The sequence below is a fragment of the Furipterus horrens genome, unplaced genomic scaffold (genome assembly GCF_987537825.1).
Source record: "Furipterus horrens unplaced genomic scaffold, mFurHor1.1.pri manual_scaffold_13, whole genome shotgun sequence".
Taxonomy (NCBI): domain Eukaryota; kingdom Metazoa; phylum Chordata; class Mammalia; order Chiroptera; family Furipteridae; genus Furipterus; species Furipterus horrens.
In genome coordinates, this window is record NW_028327183.1 from 39,926,275 (window position 1) to 39,943,600 (window position 17,326).

At 45.2% G+C, this 17,326-nt stretch overlaps 1 protein-coding gene across 1 annotated transcript in view; it reads left to right on the top strand.

The window, feature by feature from the left end:
- SAMD4B (sterile alpha motif domain containing 4B) overlaps positions 1 to 17,326 on the top strand; it is a 35,403-nt gene that overhangs the window by 6,180 nt on the left and 11,897 nt on the right. Inside the window, exons 2-3 of the mRNA XM_090261408.1 lie at positions 6,811 to 7,213; positions 16,786 to 17,253. Of these exons, the coding sequence (XP_090117534.1) occupies positions 7,018 to 7,213; positions 16,786 to 17,253 (664 nt within the window). The 5' untranslated portion in view covers positions 6,811 to 7,017. The remainder of the gene's footprint in view (positions 1 to 6,810; positions 7,214 to 16,785; positions 17,254 to 17,326) is intronic.

Consider the following 17,326-nt stretch of genomic DNA (forward strand, 5'->3'; position numbering starts at 1 on the left):
GGAATAGCAAGGAGACCAGTGTGGCTGGAGTATAAGTAAGGCAAGAGGAGCAGGAGGTTTGGAGAGGTTGACAAAGGCTACATAAGAGGATTGGAAAACTATTGAAGGATTTTTAAAGCAAAACAGTGACATAATGTTCTTTTTCTTTTTAGAAAGTTCACTGGTTTCTGCAAGGAAAATGGGGACAAAAATGGAAGTAGGAGGCAATACATTTGTCCAGATGAGAAAGGATGGTGATGAATACAGTCTTGGTAGTAAAAATGAAGAGAAGCAGATACATTTTGGGTATAGAGAAAATAGGACTTGATGATGACATAAGAGAAAGAGGAATCCAGGATGATGATAACAACTCGGAGAGTATTTATGTGTCACAACTATGAGAATAGGTACTATTTTAAATACATTTTATATATGAGAGAACAGGTACAGCAAGGTAAAATCATTTGCCCAAATTAAGGAAGGTAATAAGTGGTAGGGTTATATTTCCAACCCAGGCAGTCTGGTCCCAGAGCCACTTGAGTTTTGGGAAAGAAAAAGCAAGGGAGGGCATGTTTGACTGACATTAAGAAAAAAGAATTATCAAGATGACGAGATTTTACGGAGGAGGGAGGAGTCAAAGATGACTTGAGAAACAGAGTTGTCCACATGGAGATGATAGTTGAATCTCCAGGAGTTGATTACATTCCTAAGGGAAAGGATACACCTACGGAGAAGGGAAAGAATGAAAGCCCTGTCAGAGTAGCTCAGTTATTAGAGATTCATGTTGATACACCACGGTTGTAGGTTCGATCTCCAGTCAGGGCACATACAAGATCAACCAATGAATGCATAAATAAGTGGAACAACAAATTAATGTCTCTCTCTAGTTCTCTCTCTCCTCCCCCTCTCCCTCCCTCCAATTCTCTCTCTCTAAAATCAATCAATCAAATTTTTTTTAAAAAGAAGAGAAAGTCAAAGAGTTTTAGAAGGAAGGGGCATATTTATGGGTGGGGAAGTAAAAGAAATACATTGGGGGGAAGTAGGGGTGAGGGTAGCATATCAGCTGCTTCTCTAGCTCAGGATTTTCTAGAGCTCTCCAGGCCCCATGTTATCTTCCAGGAGGCCCTGCCTGGCTTCTTGCCTCTTCCTTCTTCCTCAGAACCATTCATATAAAAACCTCATTCTTGGGTGAGGCAGTAGTATACATGTTTTGTGTACATATTGCAGGAGTTCCTGAAAATACTGGTTGATTTTTACAAGAGAAAAGTTGGGCTCCCTTGGCTTCTGACATTCTCCTGTTCTTCTCAAGTCAGGATAGTAGGTTAACCTTAGGTAACTAGCCTATTACCTTGTCCATGAAGAGTGGGTTACACAGAGGCCTAGGTGGGTGCTGTAGAAGGGCTAGGAATGGGTAAGAAGGCTTATTTATCCAAAGATATTGGCATTAAAGGATGTACCCCTTTCAGCCCAACTTTCTCGGTAGTGGAAGGGAAGTTATAGGAGACTATATAGCATTAGTCTCAGGAACAAACAAGAGTTCCAAAGCCAGACTGCCTGGTCTTGAAATCTCAGCTTAGATATGTGCAGTCTTAGATAAGTTACTTAACCTTCTATGCATCAGTTTTTCCATCTGTAAAATGTGGATATTATATACATATATATGAGATAGATATAGAATATATAGTTTTAGATCAAATGAGCTCCTCCACAGAAAGCTGTTAGCGTAGGGTCTGAGACCTGACACTTAATGTATAATTTATGAAGCTGTGCTAAGCATCATGCCAGGCATTTTTCTGTACATTGTTTCATTTCATTCTTACAACAAGTTTCACTAAGGAAGAAAATGAATTACAGCAAGTAAGTATCAGCAGCAGAGCCCAGATTTCAGTCAGGTCTGATAGGCTCCATGGTGCTGCTCTGAATGTGGAGAGTTGCCTTCCAAAGGTGCCTCCTGTCTGTGGGCTGCTTCTCACTCTTTGGGGCCAAGGAAGGAGCTCAGTGGGCACTTTTTCCTGGAACATCTTGGCCTGTTTTTGGCTCCATTTCCCACCCTCCAGGGTTGGTAGATGCTTCCCAAGAAGGTTACTTGGTCCCTCAGAGACCAAATAGGCCAGCACTATTGTTGGGCTTTTTGAGAGACTTGGCTATAGTTGTTCCATTCTCATGTCTTTCCTCAAAGGCAGGAATTGTTTTTGGTGACACAAAGACAAAGAGACCAGAGCAGTGGTGAATTGTCTTGTATGGGAGCAGTCACGGCATTTTCAACTTTTAAGTGATAGAAACCCAGCTCAAACTGGCCAAAAAAAAGTGTATTGGTCCATGTAACTGAAAAATTTGTGTGGTGGGGGACTTCTGGCTTGCTGTTTCCAGGTCTTCAAATGTGAACAGGTCTCTCTATTTTTCACCTAATTTCTTGACTGCCTTCATCTGTGTTGGCTTCATTCTAAAGCAGGTTGCCACTGTGAGGTAGCAGAAGTGGCAGTCAGTAACATTAGGAGATGTGTAATCTGAACAACCCTAACCAAGAACTTATTTCCCCCAGCAGTTCCAGCAAGAGTTCAAGGAGGCCTTTTTTTGTCTGGGCTTTACTCCGTGTCTACTCCTAGGTCCAAGAAAGGCAGTTAATTCTCCGAAGGAAACTTACAGGGCTGATACTAGAAGATGAGAATGGGTATTTGGCAGGCAAATCCACCAAAATCCATCACAGTAAGATGCTAACCACAGTAAGATAACTTGGAATAGTCAGTGCTCATGCCTCTTCTTTGGCCAATCTCACCAGCCAGGTCTTTTCTCATTGCTGCCAAGCACCCAGGATATAAGGTAACTGGCCCTTCGATGGAAGGCCACCCGGTCCTCTCCAGTTATCATCCAGACCAAATACCCACCATTTTTCTGTCCAGAACATAGGAACCTTTCCTTTAAGGCTGATTTTTACTTACTTTTTTAAACAGTACATTCTTAAAACTGACTGTTAACCTAAAGCCCCAGTGTTTGCTGAGGACTGTCTGACCCATCCTTGGGCACTAAATCCTCGTTATCAGTCATGTTTCCTGAATAAAGGAGGTGGCTTGAAGGTGTGAACCAGAGAGGTCAGAGGGAGGGATAGCTACCATACTTCTTGTCTTTTCCCAGTGTGTGTCCATCTGGTCAAAGGAACACAGGCCACAGGCTTTGTTTGTTCTGTATAGTGGCTATTTTAATGCGGATTAATTCCAACGTTTAAAAATAGGGGAATTTTTTTAAAAATTAAATAAGGGAGTCTTATTTAAAATTCCAGATTTCTGGCTCCTCTTTTTAAAAAAATTCTAAGACTGAACAGTACTGGACCCACATTCCTACATAGCAGCAGTTGATTAGAACTAAATTGTGACTTCTCCCTTCAGACAGGGTAAGTGGTTTCCAGCTCATCATCATCTTTACCAGCCTGCTGTTTAAAACCTGGCCTTATAAAGCATCATTTTTGAGACCCTATTCTGTCCCAAAGCATTCTGCTAGCATTTGACTTGGGAAACAAACCGGATTAATGTTCAGTCAACAGTTTATCTTGGGGAGACAATGCTGTTGCTTAGGAAAAGTAACAACTTAAAAAGAGTTTATGGATGAGTGTGCACAACTTTGGTCTGTGGGTTTGGTCATTTTTTGCAGTAAAGGCTGTTGGCATATCAAACCTTCCATCACAGATGTTCCCTCTGAAATAGTAACATGTCCTTCTATTTTACTAGTTGCCACCCAGTAAAGGAATCCTTCCCACTCCCAAGGGATCTTCGCTCAGCCTCCTTTAGACCAGTTCCAGCAGCCAGAGTTTATTACTTCCTCACGTGGCAGCCAGTTTCATTCTTGAACAGATACATTATGTTAAAATTTTTCCTTATGTTGAAGCTGCTGTTATCTCCTTGGGACTAAAAGCCACAAAATACTGGAACTTGGAAGGGAAACAGATTTTTTCAGGCTCATGATCTACCACTTATCCATCCTGCATCCAGGGAAAACACTGAAAATTGTAGTACTCTTTCTTACTGAGCCAGAAAGTAGAGTGTACCCTTAAACATTTTTTTAATTCCTCTAAAATTTACAGAAGTAATATGTGTTCATTAATAGTAAAACGTTAATGTAGAGAGTGTTAATAATTGCTTGTTCTCTCCAAGGTAACCAATGTGGACAGCTTTAGGGTATATCTTTTATATATTTCTCTATATACACATACACTCGTGTATATATGTTCAGATATAAGATATATTATGGTTTTTGTATATATGGCTTTTTTTTTACAAAAATGACATCACGTTGTACATATTACTATGCAGCTTATGGATAGCCTCCAGGTCAGTAAAAATCAAACACGATAGAGATTTTTTTTTTTTTTTGTAGTCTATCAGGATCAAGCATGTTTTTAATAGTCACATAATAGCCCATTCTTTGAGATGTGCCCCTGTTTATTAATCATTCACCATTGCTTCATATCTTCAGGATCCATCTCACCTGTGCTCCAGGCAGCCACTACCAATCAGTTGGAGTTTGCCTGAGAAATACAACCCATTTGTCATGTGTGATCCAGTCTAGCTACTTATCTCACATTCTAGAGAAGAAAAGCAGACGGGTTCAAAGATTAAAGTGAATCCATGGCTGGGGCAAGACTAGGACTGATTTTTCTTGACTTCAATATTTCCCATGTCCCGTGTTGCCTCTCATCTGAACTGTCTATCCAGGTTCTCCTCTGGAGTAAGTAAATGAATCCAGTTCCTCTTCGGTGTGATACTCCTTCAGATATTCAAAGTCAGTTATGCACTTGCTCCTGAATCTTCTCTTCCCCAGAAGAAATTTCCTCAGTGCCTTCAAATTTTTCTCTAAGATTTTCAAATCCCTTTATCATCCTGTAGGCCATTTCTTCTATCTTTTCCCCCAGGGCTATAGAAATCCCAAGTGTGCCTTTCATGCTCACCTTTTTTATTCATTCATTCATGTACATATATAATAGCACATTCTATGTGCCTGTCTTTGTTCTAGACACTGAGTGATGACTGTATGGCTTGTTTTTTGGTGGGAAGAGAAAAACAATACAAATAAGTGATACTTGAGGGTGCTGAATTACATAGAAATGGAATACTGTTAACATAATAGAGTGACTAAGAATGAGGCTCTTTAGATTGGTCAGGGAAGATTTCCCCAAGGAAGTGACAGGGAGCTGAGACCTAAGTGACAAGTAGGAGCCAGCCATAGATAGGTCTAGGGGAAGAGGATTCCATTAAATAAGAAAGGACTTGATACAACATGAGGTTGGAGAGGCCACAAGAGTGCTTGCTGCAAGGCCCTGGAGGACAAGATAAAAAGTTCAGGTTTAATGTAGATTTTATTTAAGTGCAATGGGAAGTCATTGGAGAATTTTAAGCCAGGGAGGCTGCATTTGATTTCCCTTTTAAAAATATTTCTGGAATGCCTGTTTAACTTGGAGCAAGGTTTCATCCTCCCCCCACCCCGCCCCCACTCACTTCTAATATCCAAAGGGACTGATAAACAGGCCAGTTTACTCTGTTCATGTGTCCCACAGAGGATCAGTGAGGTTAGTCAGCCGTTGTCAGGTGCACCGCACAGCCCTCCTCAGCAGGAGAGTGGAATTTCAAGGAGATGGCAGTAGCTCCCTAAGACCTGAGCACATCAGATTCAATGGGTCTTTAAATGGAGTTCTCAATCCCCTTGGCAGCCAAAGCAGGATGGAGCTGAATGTGTTTTGGGGGGATGGAGCCAAGGGCGATCGTTACAGGAAAGACAGACAGGAAATGTGAGTGGAGACCTAGAGCTGGGGACAGTTAGAAAAAGGTTTTAGAGTAGTGTCCAGTGTTGTCTGCCCAGTTGACATAGCTCCTCTTTAGTTCCTGCAAGAGAGGAATTTGGACACTTTCTTGCTTGAGAGTTTTTGACTTTTAATGTGTCCCCCTTGTTCTCAGGTTGACATTCTCTTGGCTCTTAAGTGTCTAGAATACAACCTTGGATCTCTGGGAGCCAAGGGGACTTCCCAACCCAGAAGACTTGGCTCCAGATTAGTCTTCAGGGGAATGAAGAAGAGGACTGGGAGAGCCACCTCAAAGTGGAGATTGATGGGATCTTAGACATCATAGCTGCATCTTTTCTAGAGTGGGAGAGCTAGATTGGAGGAGGTGAGATCCCCCCCAGCTTGTTGGAGATCTCCAAAAAAGCCTCCATCCACACCCTTACCTTTAGGCACACAGACAGTTATTGATCAGAGAGCTATCCACATAGCTGAGATTCTCCACTGGGGTTACCACTTCTTCACCTACCCACATTAGCTTTGTGGGTCTTAGCTTGAAATAATATGAAAAGTTCATAGAGTCCTTTAAGCAGGTGAGCAGTCACTTTGTTCAGCTCTCAGAGGAGGTGGCCATAGACCAGCAAGGTCAGGGCATGTGCTTGGGGTCATATGCCTGGTTAGTCAAGTCACCTGAGGCCAGGTCTCCATTAACTTCAGATCTTTTCCTGTAATGTGCAGCTTCTCCTATTTCCCATTTCTGGAAAGTCTTACCAACTTCCTCTTTGCTTTGAATCCATATCCTTTGGCCCTATGACAGCCAGGCCTGAGGGGCAGCATCTTTTCCTTAGTCTAGTGTAGGTCTCTTGAGTCCCAATCAAGCATTTTCTCTGGATCTGGACATTGGAGGGAGAGTTGGGTTTAGTATCTGGTGTTGGCCTCACCTTTCTCCCAGGAGCTCCGCACAGTGGATACCCTGAAAGAGGAAGACTTGAGGCCTCCTTACCCTCTCAGCACCAGGGCAATTCCAGCCCTTTCATTCTATCTGACCCCCTTGCTTCCTTTTTCAGGAGCCTGGAGAGGTGTGGCTGGACCAAGACCTCCCCCGATGTGAGCAGGTTTCCTCCTCCCCTTACCACCTTTTGCCGCCACGCCAGGGACCATCCTTAAACCCTGGCCTTCTGGGAAGAGGTAACAGGAGCCCAGAGCTGAGACCATGTGACGGCGCTGGCCCTTGCCACCGCCGTCCCCCCCACCCTGGCCCCGGGCCTGGCACCATGATGTTCCGAGACCAGGTGGGCATCCTCGCTGGCTGGTTCAAGGGCTGGAATGAGTGTGAGCAGACAGTGGCCCTGTTGTCGCTTCTGAAGCGGGTCACCCGCACCCAGGCCCGCTTCCTGCAGCTCTGCCTAGAGCACTCCCTGGCGGACTGCAATGACATCCACCTGCTGGAGTCAGAGGCCAACAGTGCTGGTGAGTCTCCACCCCCAGTGGTGAGTCTCCACCCCCAGAGATGGGAGCAGGAGGGAGACCTGGAACAGGTTCTAGACTTGGTGGGTGGGGAGTCCCTGACCTCCCAAGTTATCATTATGGGTCTCCTGGGGCTTTGTTGCCAGATAGCCTCAGGCATGGAATGGGGGACTCTCACGGGAGGGCAGTGCAAAGGAAGGGTCACGTAGGGTGGCTTCTCTGGGTGGCTCAAAGGAACAGACTAGCCATTACTTATGAAAGGGGGATTTAAGGTAAGCATTAATTCAATTCTCAAGCTCCAGGACATCAGAGCTAGGAAGGTATTTTAGAACTCTTCCAAATTTAAAAGCCATGTTATACTATCCTTAACACCTGAAAAGTAAGTTGGATTTAAAGCATAAATAAGCTTCAAGAGAGTTTTGAATTTAGGTATAGTCCATATCAGTTCCCTTAACACTCATTAGAGAGGTGCTCTGTGTCCTGTGAGGTTGGCATTGGGATGGATAAGCCTAGAACCTCTCCCTAGGGCCCTGGGCAGAAATAGGATTCAGGCCAGAGAACCACCTCTCGAGGCTCTGCTAAAGCCATTCTGGCCTCTGGGTACCCACAGGCCTGGATGGAGAGCTGTTGTCCTTGGTGACAGGTGGGAGATACGGAGGCTAGAGAGGAGATGGAGTCACGTGCACCTGAAAGCTAGCTGGAGAGAGGGACTCCATGGAAAGTGTGTCTAGACCCTTTCCGTCTTCTTCCCCATAATCATAGTTTACACTGAACCCTTACAGCAAGGCAAGTACTGGCTTTACCTGTGTAGTAACTTTGAAAGTAGTGTTCTTTGGTGGCTCTAGAGTCAAATTGTCTAGGTTTAAGTCCCAGTTCTGTCACTTAACCATATAACCAAGTACTCTAACCTTTCTGAGCCTTGGTTTTCTCATCTTTAAACTCAGTGGTATTTGTGCTTACTTTCTAGGGTGATTGTGAACTCTGAGACCAGTGCCTGGCATGTAGTGAACAGTCAATAAATGTCACTTGTTTTTATTGTCAGTAACTCATTTAGTCCTCACAACAACCCCCTGAGATAGATATTGTTATTATCCCCATTATATAGGTGAGGAAATCAGCACAGGCTGCTAGGATTGGGATTTGGGGAGCCACAGAGCTGCCTGGCTTCCCTCATCTCCCCAGGCCCACTTGACTTAGAAACTGACAGTCACCTTTATTTTATCCAGTTTTTAGGTATAAGTCACAGAAGCACCATGATTCTAGGAGATGACAGCTCCTCAGACCAGGAGTCACACCAGCTTAAGTCCCAGTCTGGTGGACAATGAATAGCAATAACCCAGCTTGGCTGCAGCAGGCTCAAGAGTTCATCCATTTGATACCCCATTCACCCTCCCCACCAGAGGGACTCCCCTCTGCTCTAGTTCAGTGGTTGTAATATTGCTCTGCCCCCAGAGTTGGGATTCCTTTGGGGCAGGCCACTGCCTTACACTGCTTTGTCATATATCCCCACCACCCCATCTTGAGCAGGCAGTTGAATGAGCACTGGGTGCTAATCTTGGCTATATATTAGATTCACCATAGTACTTATTACTGTTTGTTTATTAGGGCATTTTTAGTTTTTGCTTTTGTTTTGAAAACTTGTAGTAAAATCAAACTATATGAAAGGTGAAAAGTGAAGTCTCCCTTCCAGACTTCCATGTTCCCAATTTGTGTATCTTGTGAGATAGTCTCTGTATGTATGAGCACAGCCATATTCTACCTCTAGCTTTTTCATTGTTTCAAATTTTTTTGACACATAGAACACTGTGCATATTAACCAGTTTGCTTTTTTTCCACTTAACAATGTAACTTGAAGATCATTCCATATTTAGCACAAAGATGTATACCTCATTGTTATTAACAGCAGCTTAGAAGTAAGAACAGGAAACGTTTACAGAGCCCTACCTGTGTATCAAACAGCGCACTACCTTATTACTCATCTTGCCCTCATAACAGCTCTGTGATATAGGTCTTACTGTTTCCTCATTTTACGGGTGAGGAGACTGAGGTCTGGAGAGGGGTAGTGACTTGTCCCGAGTCATACTACTGGTCAGAGGTAGAGCTGGAATTTGACTTGAGAGCTCTTGCTCTTGACCACTAGACTCTGCTGCAGACAGTGTTCAGTGCTGTAATGAGTACCCTTGAAGCATCTCTAGGATAAATTCCTAGAATTCTGTGGGACTGCTGAGTTTGAAGTTATGTGCATTTACAGTATTTGTTGTTACCACATTGCCCTTGAAGGACATGGTACACTTCATACAAAGAACCTTAGGCCCATCCAAGATGATTTACATTGGTATGTTGGAGATAATGCCTAACTAGGAATGAGAATTGCTGTGGAATGAATGAATATATGACTCAAGGTTTTTTTTCTTCAGTCCCATGTCAGATGGTGAGAATGTAACAAGCTGATATTTAGATGAATGAAGAAGTAAAGAAAACTTAGAGAATGAGAAAAGAGAGGGAAGGCTGTGGTATGGTCCAGAGTCAGCAGGAAGCTTAACAGGATTAGAGCAAAGCATGACTAGAGAGAAAATCAGTCCGGTCTTGAATGCCTCATTCCTAAGAGGTAAATTTTGTAGGGCCTTGAATGCCTCTTTCCTAATAGACGTGGGGGCTTCCAGACTTAAGGAGGTCTGTATCTCCTCTCTCCCACCCTTAAGTAGAGCAGCTACCCTGCCTTATTTGTGAAGGGAGGAGCTACTTCCTAGGCTCAGGGGCTTGCCTCTTGGAAAGCTATGTGCATCCTTTTATTCCTCCTCTGTTCATATGGCCTTCCCACTCCCTTGTGTTTCCCAAACTTATATCATTGACAGAATCACCTGGTGGGGGTGATTCCTAGGCCCTTTACCCAGACTCACTAAATTAGAATCCTGAAGGGATGAGCCTGGGAACCAAGTACTCCGGTTCTTTTGCTGATCAGGCAGTTTGGAAGATGAAGCCCTGCTGGATGATTCATTCATCATGGGACACCCAGGAATTCCAGATCCAGCTCTGCCACTTACACCTCTTGAGACCTGGGCCAGCCCCACCCCTTTGGGGCCTGAGGATCACATCTGGACAGTGAAGAGGTTATTATAGATACTCTCCCAGTACTTTTGTGCTGTGAAAGAACGTGCCAAAGAAGGCAGAGTTACAACTATACATATTGCTTTGTTTGGGGGCCCAGCACATTCTTTTAAAGCAGTAGTTCTTAATATTTAATGAAATGGACCCCTTCAAAGAATCTGTCCCTCCTCCCCACCAAGATGCACGCCTATCCTACAAGCCAAATCTTCAGTCAGTCCACCAGGTCCCTGATAAGAGCTGCCTATTAACAGGGTCTAAGTTCTTCAACTTCAGATCGCTTCAGGCCAGGAGGGGTGAACAATGAGGCAGGTCCTTTGCCTTTTTCTGGGTTGGTATTCCATGTCTCACCACCACCCACCCAACCCCCAACCCTACTACTTCCTTCAGTTCTCCAAGGGAGACCCTGTGTTCAGGTTTGGGTTTGGATCAGAGCTGCCCACCTGCCCATCTCCTCAGAAAAGGAGAAAAGGGCTTAATCTAGGCTAGTATGTCCTAACTCTGTGGCTTCATGTCAGAATCATCCAGGCTCTTTATAAATGAACCAGAGGCCTGGGTCTTCTCCCCAGAAATTGTGATGTTTTGTAAGCTCTCTAGTTGTCTCTGTGTGCATCCAGTGAAGAACCACTTGTCTTGATGCTGATCCTGATTCTGGGTGGGCCTGGAAAGGTGGTGAGGGTACTATCGTGTGACCTGTGGGGAGTCAGGGCTGTGAAAGGGGGCTCTGGTCTGGGCTGTCCCTTCCTCTCTAACCAGGGAAGTACCCTAGCCCAGGCAGCCAGCACTGGTTTCATGGAAGCAGAATCTGAATAGGCAAGGAGAGGCCCCGGGTTTCCCCTCGTTGTCATCTCTGTTCCTTCTCCCAGTGCTGTCTTCCTGGCCTGTTGGAGTTATGACAGTAATCCTGTCTCTTTTCCCCTGATGCTGACTTGGACCAGAAGGGTGAGGCCAGGGAAGTTGAAATCCCCTTCCCTTCCTGGTATTATAGCTTCCTGGGTCACATTTCCTGTATTTCTTTCCTCCTCTTGTCCTCTGAGTCAGAGTCCCCATCTCTAGCAGGTTTAAGCTCCTCATCTCTGGCTCACTGAATCAGGGTGGGGAAACTGAGGTCAGGAGGGGGCCATTGCTGAGTGAGTCACTAGAGCTCAATTCTGATGACTCCACCCTCCCCTTTCAAGCTCTACTGACACATTTCATCAAACAAAAATGTGAGCCCCTGACCTCCCCCATGTTTGTGTGAGCTGGAGTGAGGCAGAGAAGGGCATGTTTGGAGCCAAATCCCAGCCTGTCTAACTGGTGGCTGAAGCTGCCACAATTATTGTAATAGCCCAGCACATAAAAATGGGGTTGTTCCTGTGGTATTCTCCAAGATATATTTGGTTCCTGTGATTTGCCAGGACCCAGGTCATGACCGACTTAACTTTGGTCACCTGGCCAAGAAGGGAACTCATATGCAGTCTCCCTCATCTTCCCCATGCCTGTGGAGTCCAGGTTTGTAGCTTGGTGCAGAATTGGCATCACAGCATTCCTTAGACCCCACCTCCATCTGCCCAACTCCAGAATTTCATCATTGCTTGTTGTGCTTCTAGCTCAGAAAAACCAGAGACATGTGTGTTTTGGTAAATAACTGCATGAAATTCCCCACCCCTGTTGGGAATCTTAAGGGGGAGGTTCAGCTGTGCCTTCCTATGTGAATTGCTCCCCTCAGCCCCAAAACAGCATGGGCTATAGATCTTCAACCGGGACCAGCAGTAACAGTTAAAGTACTTGGAGCACTATATACATGTTAGATGCTGTGCACAGTTCTCATTTAATTTTTACTATAATCCTGTGACAAAGGGGCTTTTACTACCCCCCTTGTACAGAAAAGGTGACTAAGGCCCAGAAAGGCTAAAGGACTCTCTGTCCTACAGTTATGTTGACCTAGGTCATGGAGGCAGAGCTGGATTTTTTGAATCCAGGCAAGTTTGCCTGTTAACTTGTGCTCTTACTCAGTATATTCTGCTAAAACACAAGACGGGGTAACCTGAGGTCAGGGGATCCTAGAGAGGGCACATTTATACACACATATACACCACTACCTTCCAGGGAACCATCTGGATCCAATTATACAGGTATTCATTGGGCCCCTGCTCTGCCTCAACTCTGAGCCAGACTTTACTCATCTGGGCAGGCAACTAGAAGTTCCATCCCCACCCGTCATCTGCAGCCCCAGCTGGGCTCATCCCAAGGGGCCTGAGGCTGTGCAAATTCCTTGGACCAGTTCCAGTGCTCACTGATGCTTCCCAGTCATGGGAGGCCGGCCCTCCCCAACACATTATTGCACAGACACATGAACACACATTTCCCTAGAGTCTGCTTCCATTCGTCCAAAACCACCCTCCCCTTTCTCCACAGTAAAACAACGTCCTTCATTGAGCCCAACCCTTGGGGCTGTTTTGTCATGTCCCCTGGCAGTGCCAAGAGGAGAATCTGTGTCCCTTAGCCTTGGCGTCTGGCAGTACCCTGGGTTGGGGGAGGGATTAGACAAGGCTTCTCTCTGTCCCGGATGCTTCTGGCTACCCTGAAAGCCTAAACAGCAGCAATTGAGAACATCAGGGTAGGGCTAAAAGGCTAGGCTGACTGCTGGAGAAGGGAGAAAAACACCAATCTTTGAGTCACATACTGAGTGCTTACTATGGGCAGACTCTGTCAGGTGTCTTCTATGCATTGTGTCCCTAAATCCTCTCAGCAGCTCTATAATCTGTTGTACAGAGAAGGAAGCATATTGCCCATGCAACTGTATGACACAGCTGTGATGTGAGTCCTTGACTTTCTACCCCTAATCTTAATCACTCTATTTATTCTTTGCTTATCAAGAACTAAAAACCCAGGGACTAAGTCAGGGAAATGGGATGTCAGAGGGTTTCTTCACATGTGATCCAGTGCCAGATGGAGGTGGGAGGGTAGGCAAGGTGAAGTCTCCCTAAGGTCAGGAAGGTCTGTGTCACCTTGGGAAGATCTTTAGATATAGAGATGACCTAAGAGACAGCTTTGTGGTCATGGGAACAGGCTCAAGGGAAGAGACAGATGAAGAGGATGAGGTTTCCTAGCCTTGAATGGCAGGTCCTGAAGGGACTCTGGAAAGCCAGGGACAGGGAAGAAGAAGAGACCTGGCGCTAGAGCGATAGTAGAGGGTTATGGGTAAAGTTCCTCCCAATTCTGAAGGCAGACAGCCCTAGGTTTAGATCTTGACTGTCACTTTGGAGAAGTGACTTCACCTTTCCAAATCTGTTTCCTCATCTACAATATAGGGATACTAAAATAGGGTTAGGGTGTGAATGAAAAACAATCATGTTCTTAGCATAGTCTCTGGTACATAGTAAATGCTCAATTATTACTATTATTGTATAGTATAGTACTCCCCCCTTATCTGTGGTTTTGCTTTCCATGGTTTCAGTTACCACAGTCAAACACAATCTAAAAATATTAAATGGAAAATTCCAGAAGTAAACAGCTCATAAATTTTAAATTGAGTGCCATTTTTAAATCAGTGGTTTGAGAGAGAAATATTCATTTTTTTGTTCCACTTGTTTACAAATTCATTGGTTGATTCTTGTATGTGCCCTGACTGGGGATAGAACCTACAGCCTTGGCATATCAGGATGATGCTCTAACCAATTGAGCTACCTGGCCAGGGCCAAATCATGTCCCATTCTGAGTAGCGTGATGAAATCTTACATCCTCCCACTCCATCCAACCTGGGATGTGAATCATCCCTTTGTCCAGCATATCCACGGTGTATATGCTACCCTCTCATTAATCACTTAGTAGTCATTCTAGTTATCAGATTGGTTATCAGATATTTTTAGAGAGAGAGAGACCACATTCACGTAAGTTTTATTGCAGCATATTGTAATAGTTCTGTTATTGTTGTTAATCTCTTACTGTGCCTAATTTATAAATTAAACTTTATCATAGGTATGTATATTTGGGAGAAAATAGTATATATAGGACTCGGTACTATCTGCAACTTCAGGCATCACCTGTGGGTATTGGAACATATTTCCTATGGATAAGGTGGGGAACTATTTTAGTCAGTACTATGGGCATAGCATGTATTGATGACTGAATAAATGGATCTCTGGGCACTTTAACAGGGATTCCTTAGGAAGCTTGGAGCAGAGAGGCCCAGGCCAAGTAAACGTGCGGTTAAATATGGCAAGAAGTTGGCAGTTGTGTATCAGTCATAATCATAGAGGTACAAATTTAAGCAGAATTAGAAGTTTCTGTGAATTCCTAGGCAGATCGTTAAAAGAAAGAGAGTTGCAAAAGGGTTTTTATGCAAAGCTCCCAGTGACCAGGTGTCAGCCTGTAGTGTGGGCAAAGGAGACCTGAGGTCCTGGGAATCTTAAGCCCTAAAGAAGTTGTATTGAGACACTCACATGCAGAAGGATCCAGATCAGGACTCCCTTGAAATCCAAATGCCTAGAATTCTGAGGCTCCCCTAATATACATGCCCATTTCTAGCCTCTCTTTCCTGAGCCAGGAGTTGGCTTGTGTCAGTTGGGTATTTAAAAGGAAGGAACCATGAGCCCTGACTGGTGTGGCTCGGTTGGGCATCATGCCACAAAGTGAAAGGTCATGGGTTTGATTCCTGGTCAGGGAACATGTCTGGATTGTGGGTTCGGGCCCAGACTGGGCGTGTACAAGAGGCAACCAATCGATGATGTTTCTCTCCCTCTCTCCCTCCCTTCGTCTCTAAAAAATGAATAAAATCTTTAAAAAATAAAAGGAAGGAACCTGTGGTAAGATATAATAACTGATGCTATAAATAGCAGCTAATGTTTACTGAGGAGTTACTGTGTGCTATGGTCTCACTTAATTCATAGCAGCTGTGCCAGGTAGGAATGATTCTGAGCCCCACTTTGCAGATAGAGAAAGTAGATCTCAGTGAAGTGGTCACATTTGCCCAGAGTCACATGGTCATTAATTGGGAGAGAAGGGACCTAAAGCCATGTCTCTGCCTTTTCTTATTCATCACCCACACCCTGGAAAGGAAACCTAGTTCTGTCAATTAGAGCCAGCTCCTTTGCCCCTTTGCAGGACCTTACCAATAGCCCAAAGCTCGTCTCAGAACAACCTTGTTAGATGTTTGCAAATTGTTGCCTTGGCTGCAGGTATTAGTTCAGTTGCCCAGGAGTGAGGGTAGAGTTGGCCCCAGTCCTTGATCATTATCTCTTTTCTCAAGTATTGGTATTATTTGTCACTTCTTTGCCCTGACAGCATTACCGCCTCCCACCCCCATTCCTCTATTCAGCTAGTCATGGAAGGAATAACAGGGTTTTCAAGGATGGGACAGTCAGGTCTGTAACAGTTCCTTCTAAAGCCTCCTTTATATAACCAGCCTCGGGCCTAATTCTTATGGAGCTCCCTTCTGGGTCAAGAGAGGAAACCTGGCTCATCTCCACAAGACAGGCTCAAGCCCGCAGACTGGGGGATTGGAAAGAGATATCACCAGATCACTATGGCATGGAGTAGCCAGGGAAGGCTTCCCAGAGGAAGGCAGGTTTTCGCAGTCACAAAAGAGGTAGGAGGGAGGAGACTGTTGTAGGCTAAAGGCTTGAGTCAGCCTGAGTGGAAGCTTAGATGAATGTGGCATGGAGAGAGGCCCAGGGAAGGTGGGGGTGTCCTGAGCCAAGTCTTTATCTGGAGGAATAGGAGGTGGGGAGTGCCCTGGAAATGATGGTGATGTTGGGCTAGGACTTCTTGAACTTGAGTCTATTGGCTCTGGTTACCATGGTAACCTCCTGGTCAGGAACATGACATCGTGGTGTGCTTTAGAAAGGTTAATTTCATCTAGGTTTATGGAACATGTTAGAAGGGGAAAATATAGAGGCAGAGAGATCAGTTAAACACCAGCAAGCATTTATTAAATATGTTCTATATGCCAGGGCACTTTCCATTCTTTATTAGCTCTTTGAATCTCAAAGCAGCACTGTAATTATCTCCCAAATTTCTCAGGTAAGTAAATCAGTGCCAATGAGGGTCAAGGTGACACACCCAAGGTCTAGCTAGGAAGTTGGAGGGGTCCATATTATGTAATTCTACACCCCAACTTTTAGTCACTGGCTTCTCAATCAGGAAGAAGGCTGTTTTGATAGGGAACATGGGTAGTATCCCTGAAGAGAATGAGTAGGAGTAGGCCCTGGAGATAGTAGGAGGAGCTCAGGTTAGATTAGAGTGACAAGTTTGGCCAACTGGGAGCCACAGCAGGTTTTTGAAAATAGGAGTGATGGAACCAGGAAAATTTACTCTGAAAGCAGGGTGAGTGTGTTTGACCTCACCTATATAAGGATCAAAGTTGGGGATCATAAAAGGAGAAGGCAGAAGAGATTAGAGCTGAGGGAGCAGGCTATAGGCACCTCTCTTGGGTTTATAGGAGTTCACCACCTTGGCTCCCCTGACATTCTTTCTTGTCTCCTCTGCAGCTGTTGTCAGCCAGTGGCAGCAGGAGTCCAAAGAAAAGGTGGTGTCCCTCCTGCTATCCCACCTGCCCCTGCTTCAGCCACGCAACACGGAGGCCAAGTCGGAGTACATGAGGCTGCTGCAGAAAGTGCTGGCGTACTCGATCGAGAGCAATGCCTTCATCGAGGAGAGCCGCCAGCTGCTCTCTTATGCCCTTATCCACCCAGCCACCACACTGGAGGACCGCAACTCACTGGCCCTTTGGCTGAGCCACCTGGAAGAGCGGCTGGCTAGTGGCTTCCGCACTCGACCTGAGCCCACTTACCACTCGCGCCAGGGCTCAGATGAGTGGGGCGGGCCTGCGGAGCTGGGCCCTGGGGAAGCAGGACCAGGCTGGCAGGACAAGCCACCCCGGGAAAATGGACATGTGCCCTTCCATCCATCCACCTCGGTGCCGCCAGTCAACAGTATTGGGAGCAATGCAAATGCAGGTGATGGGGTAGTGGGTCCCAGGAGGCCATATATGCTTTAAAAGGGATAGACTGGACTCTCTCTTGCTCTGTG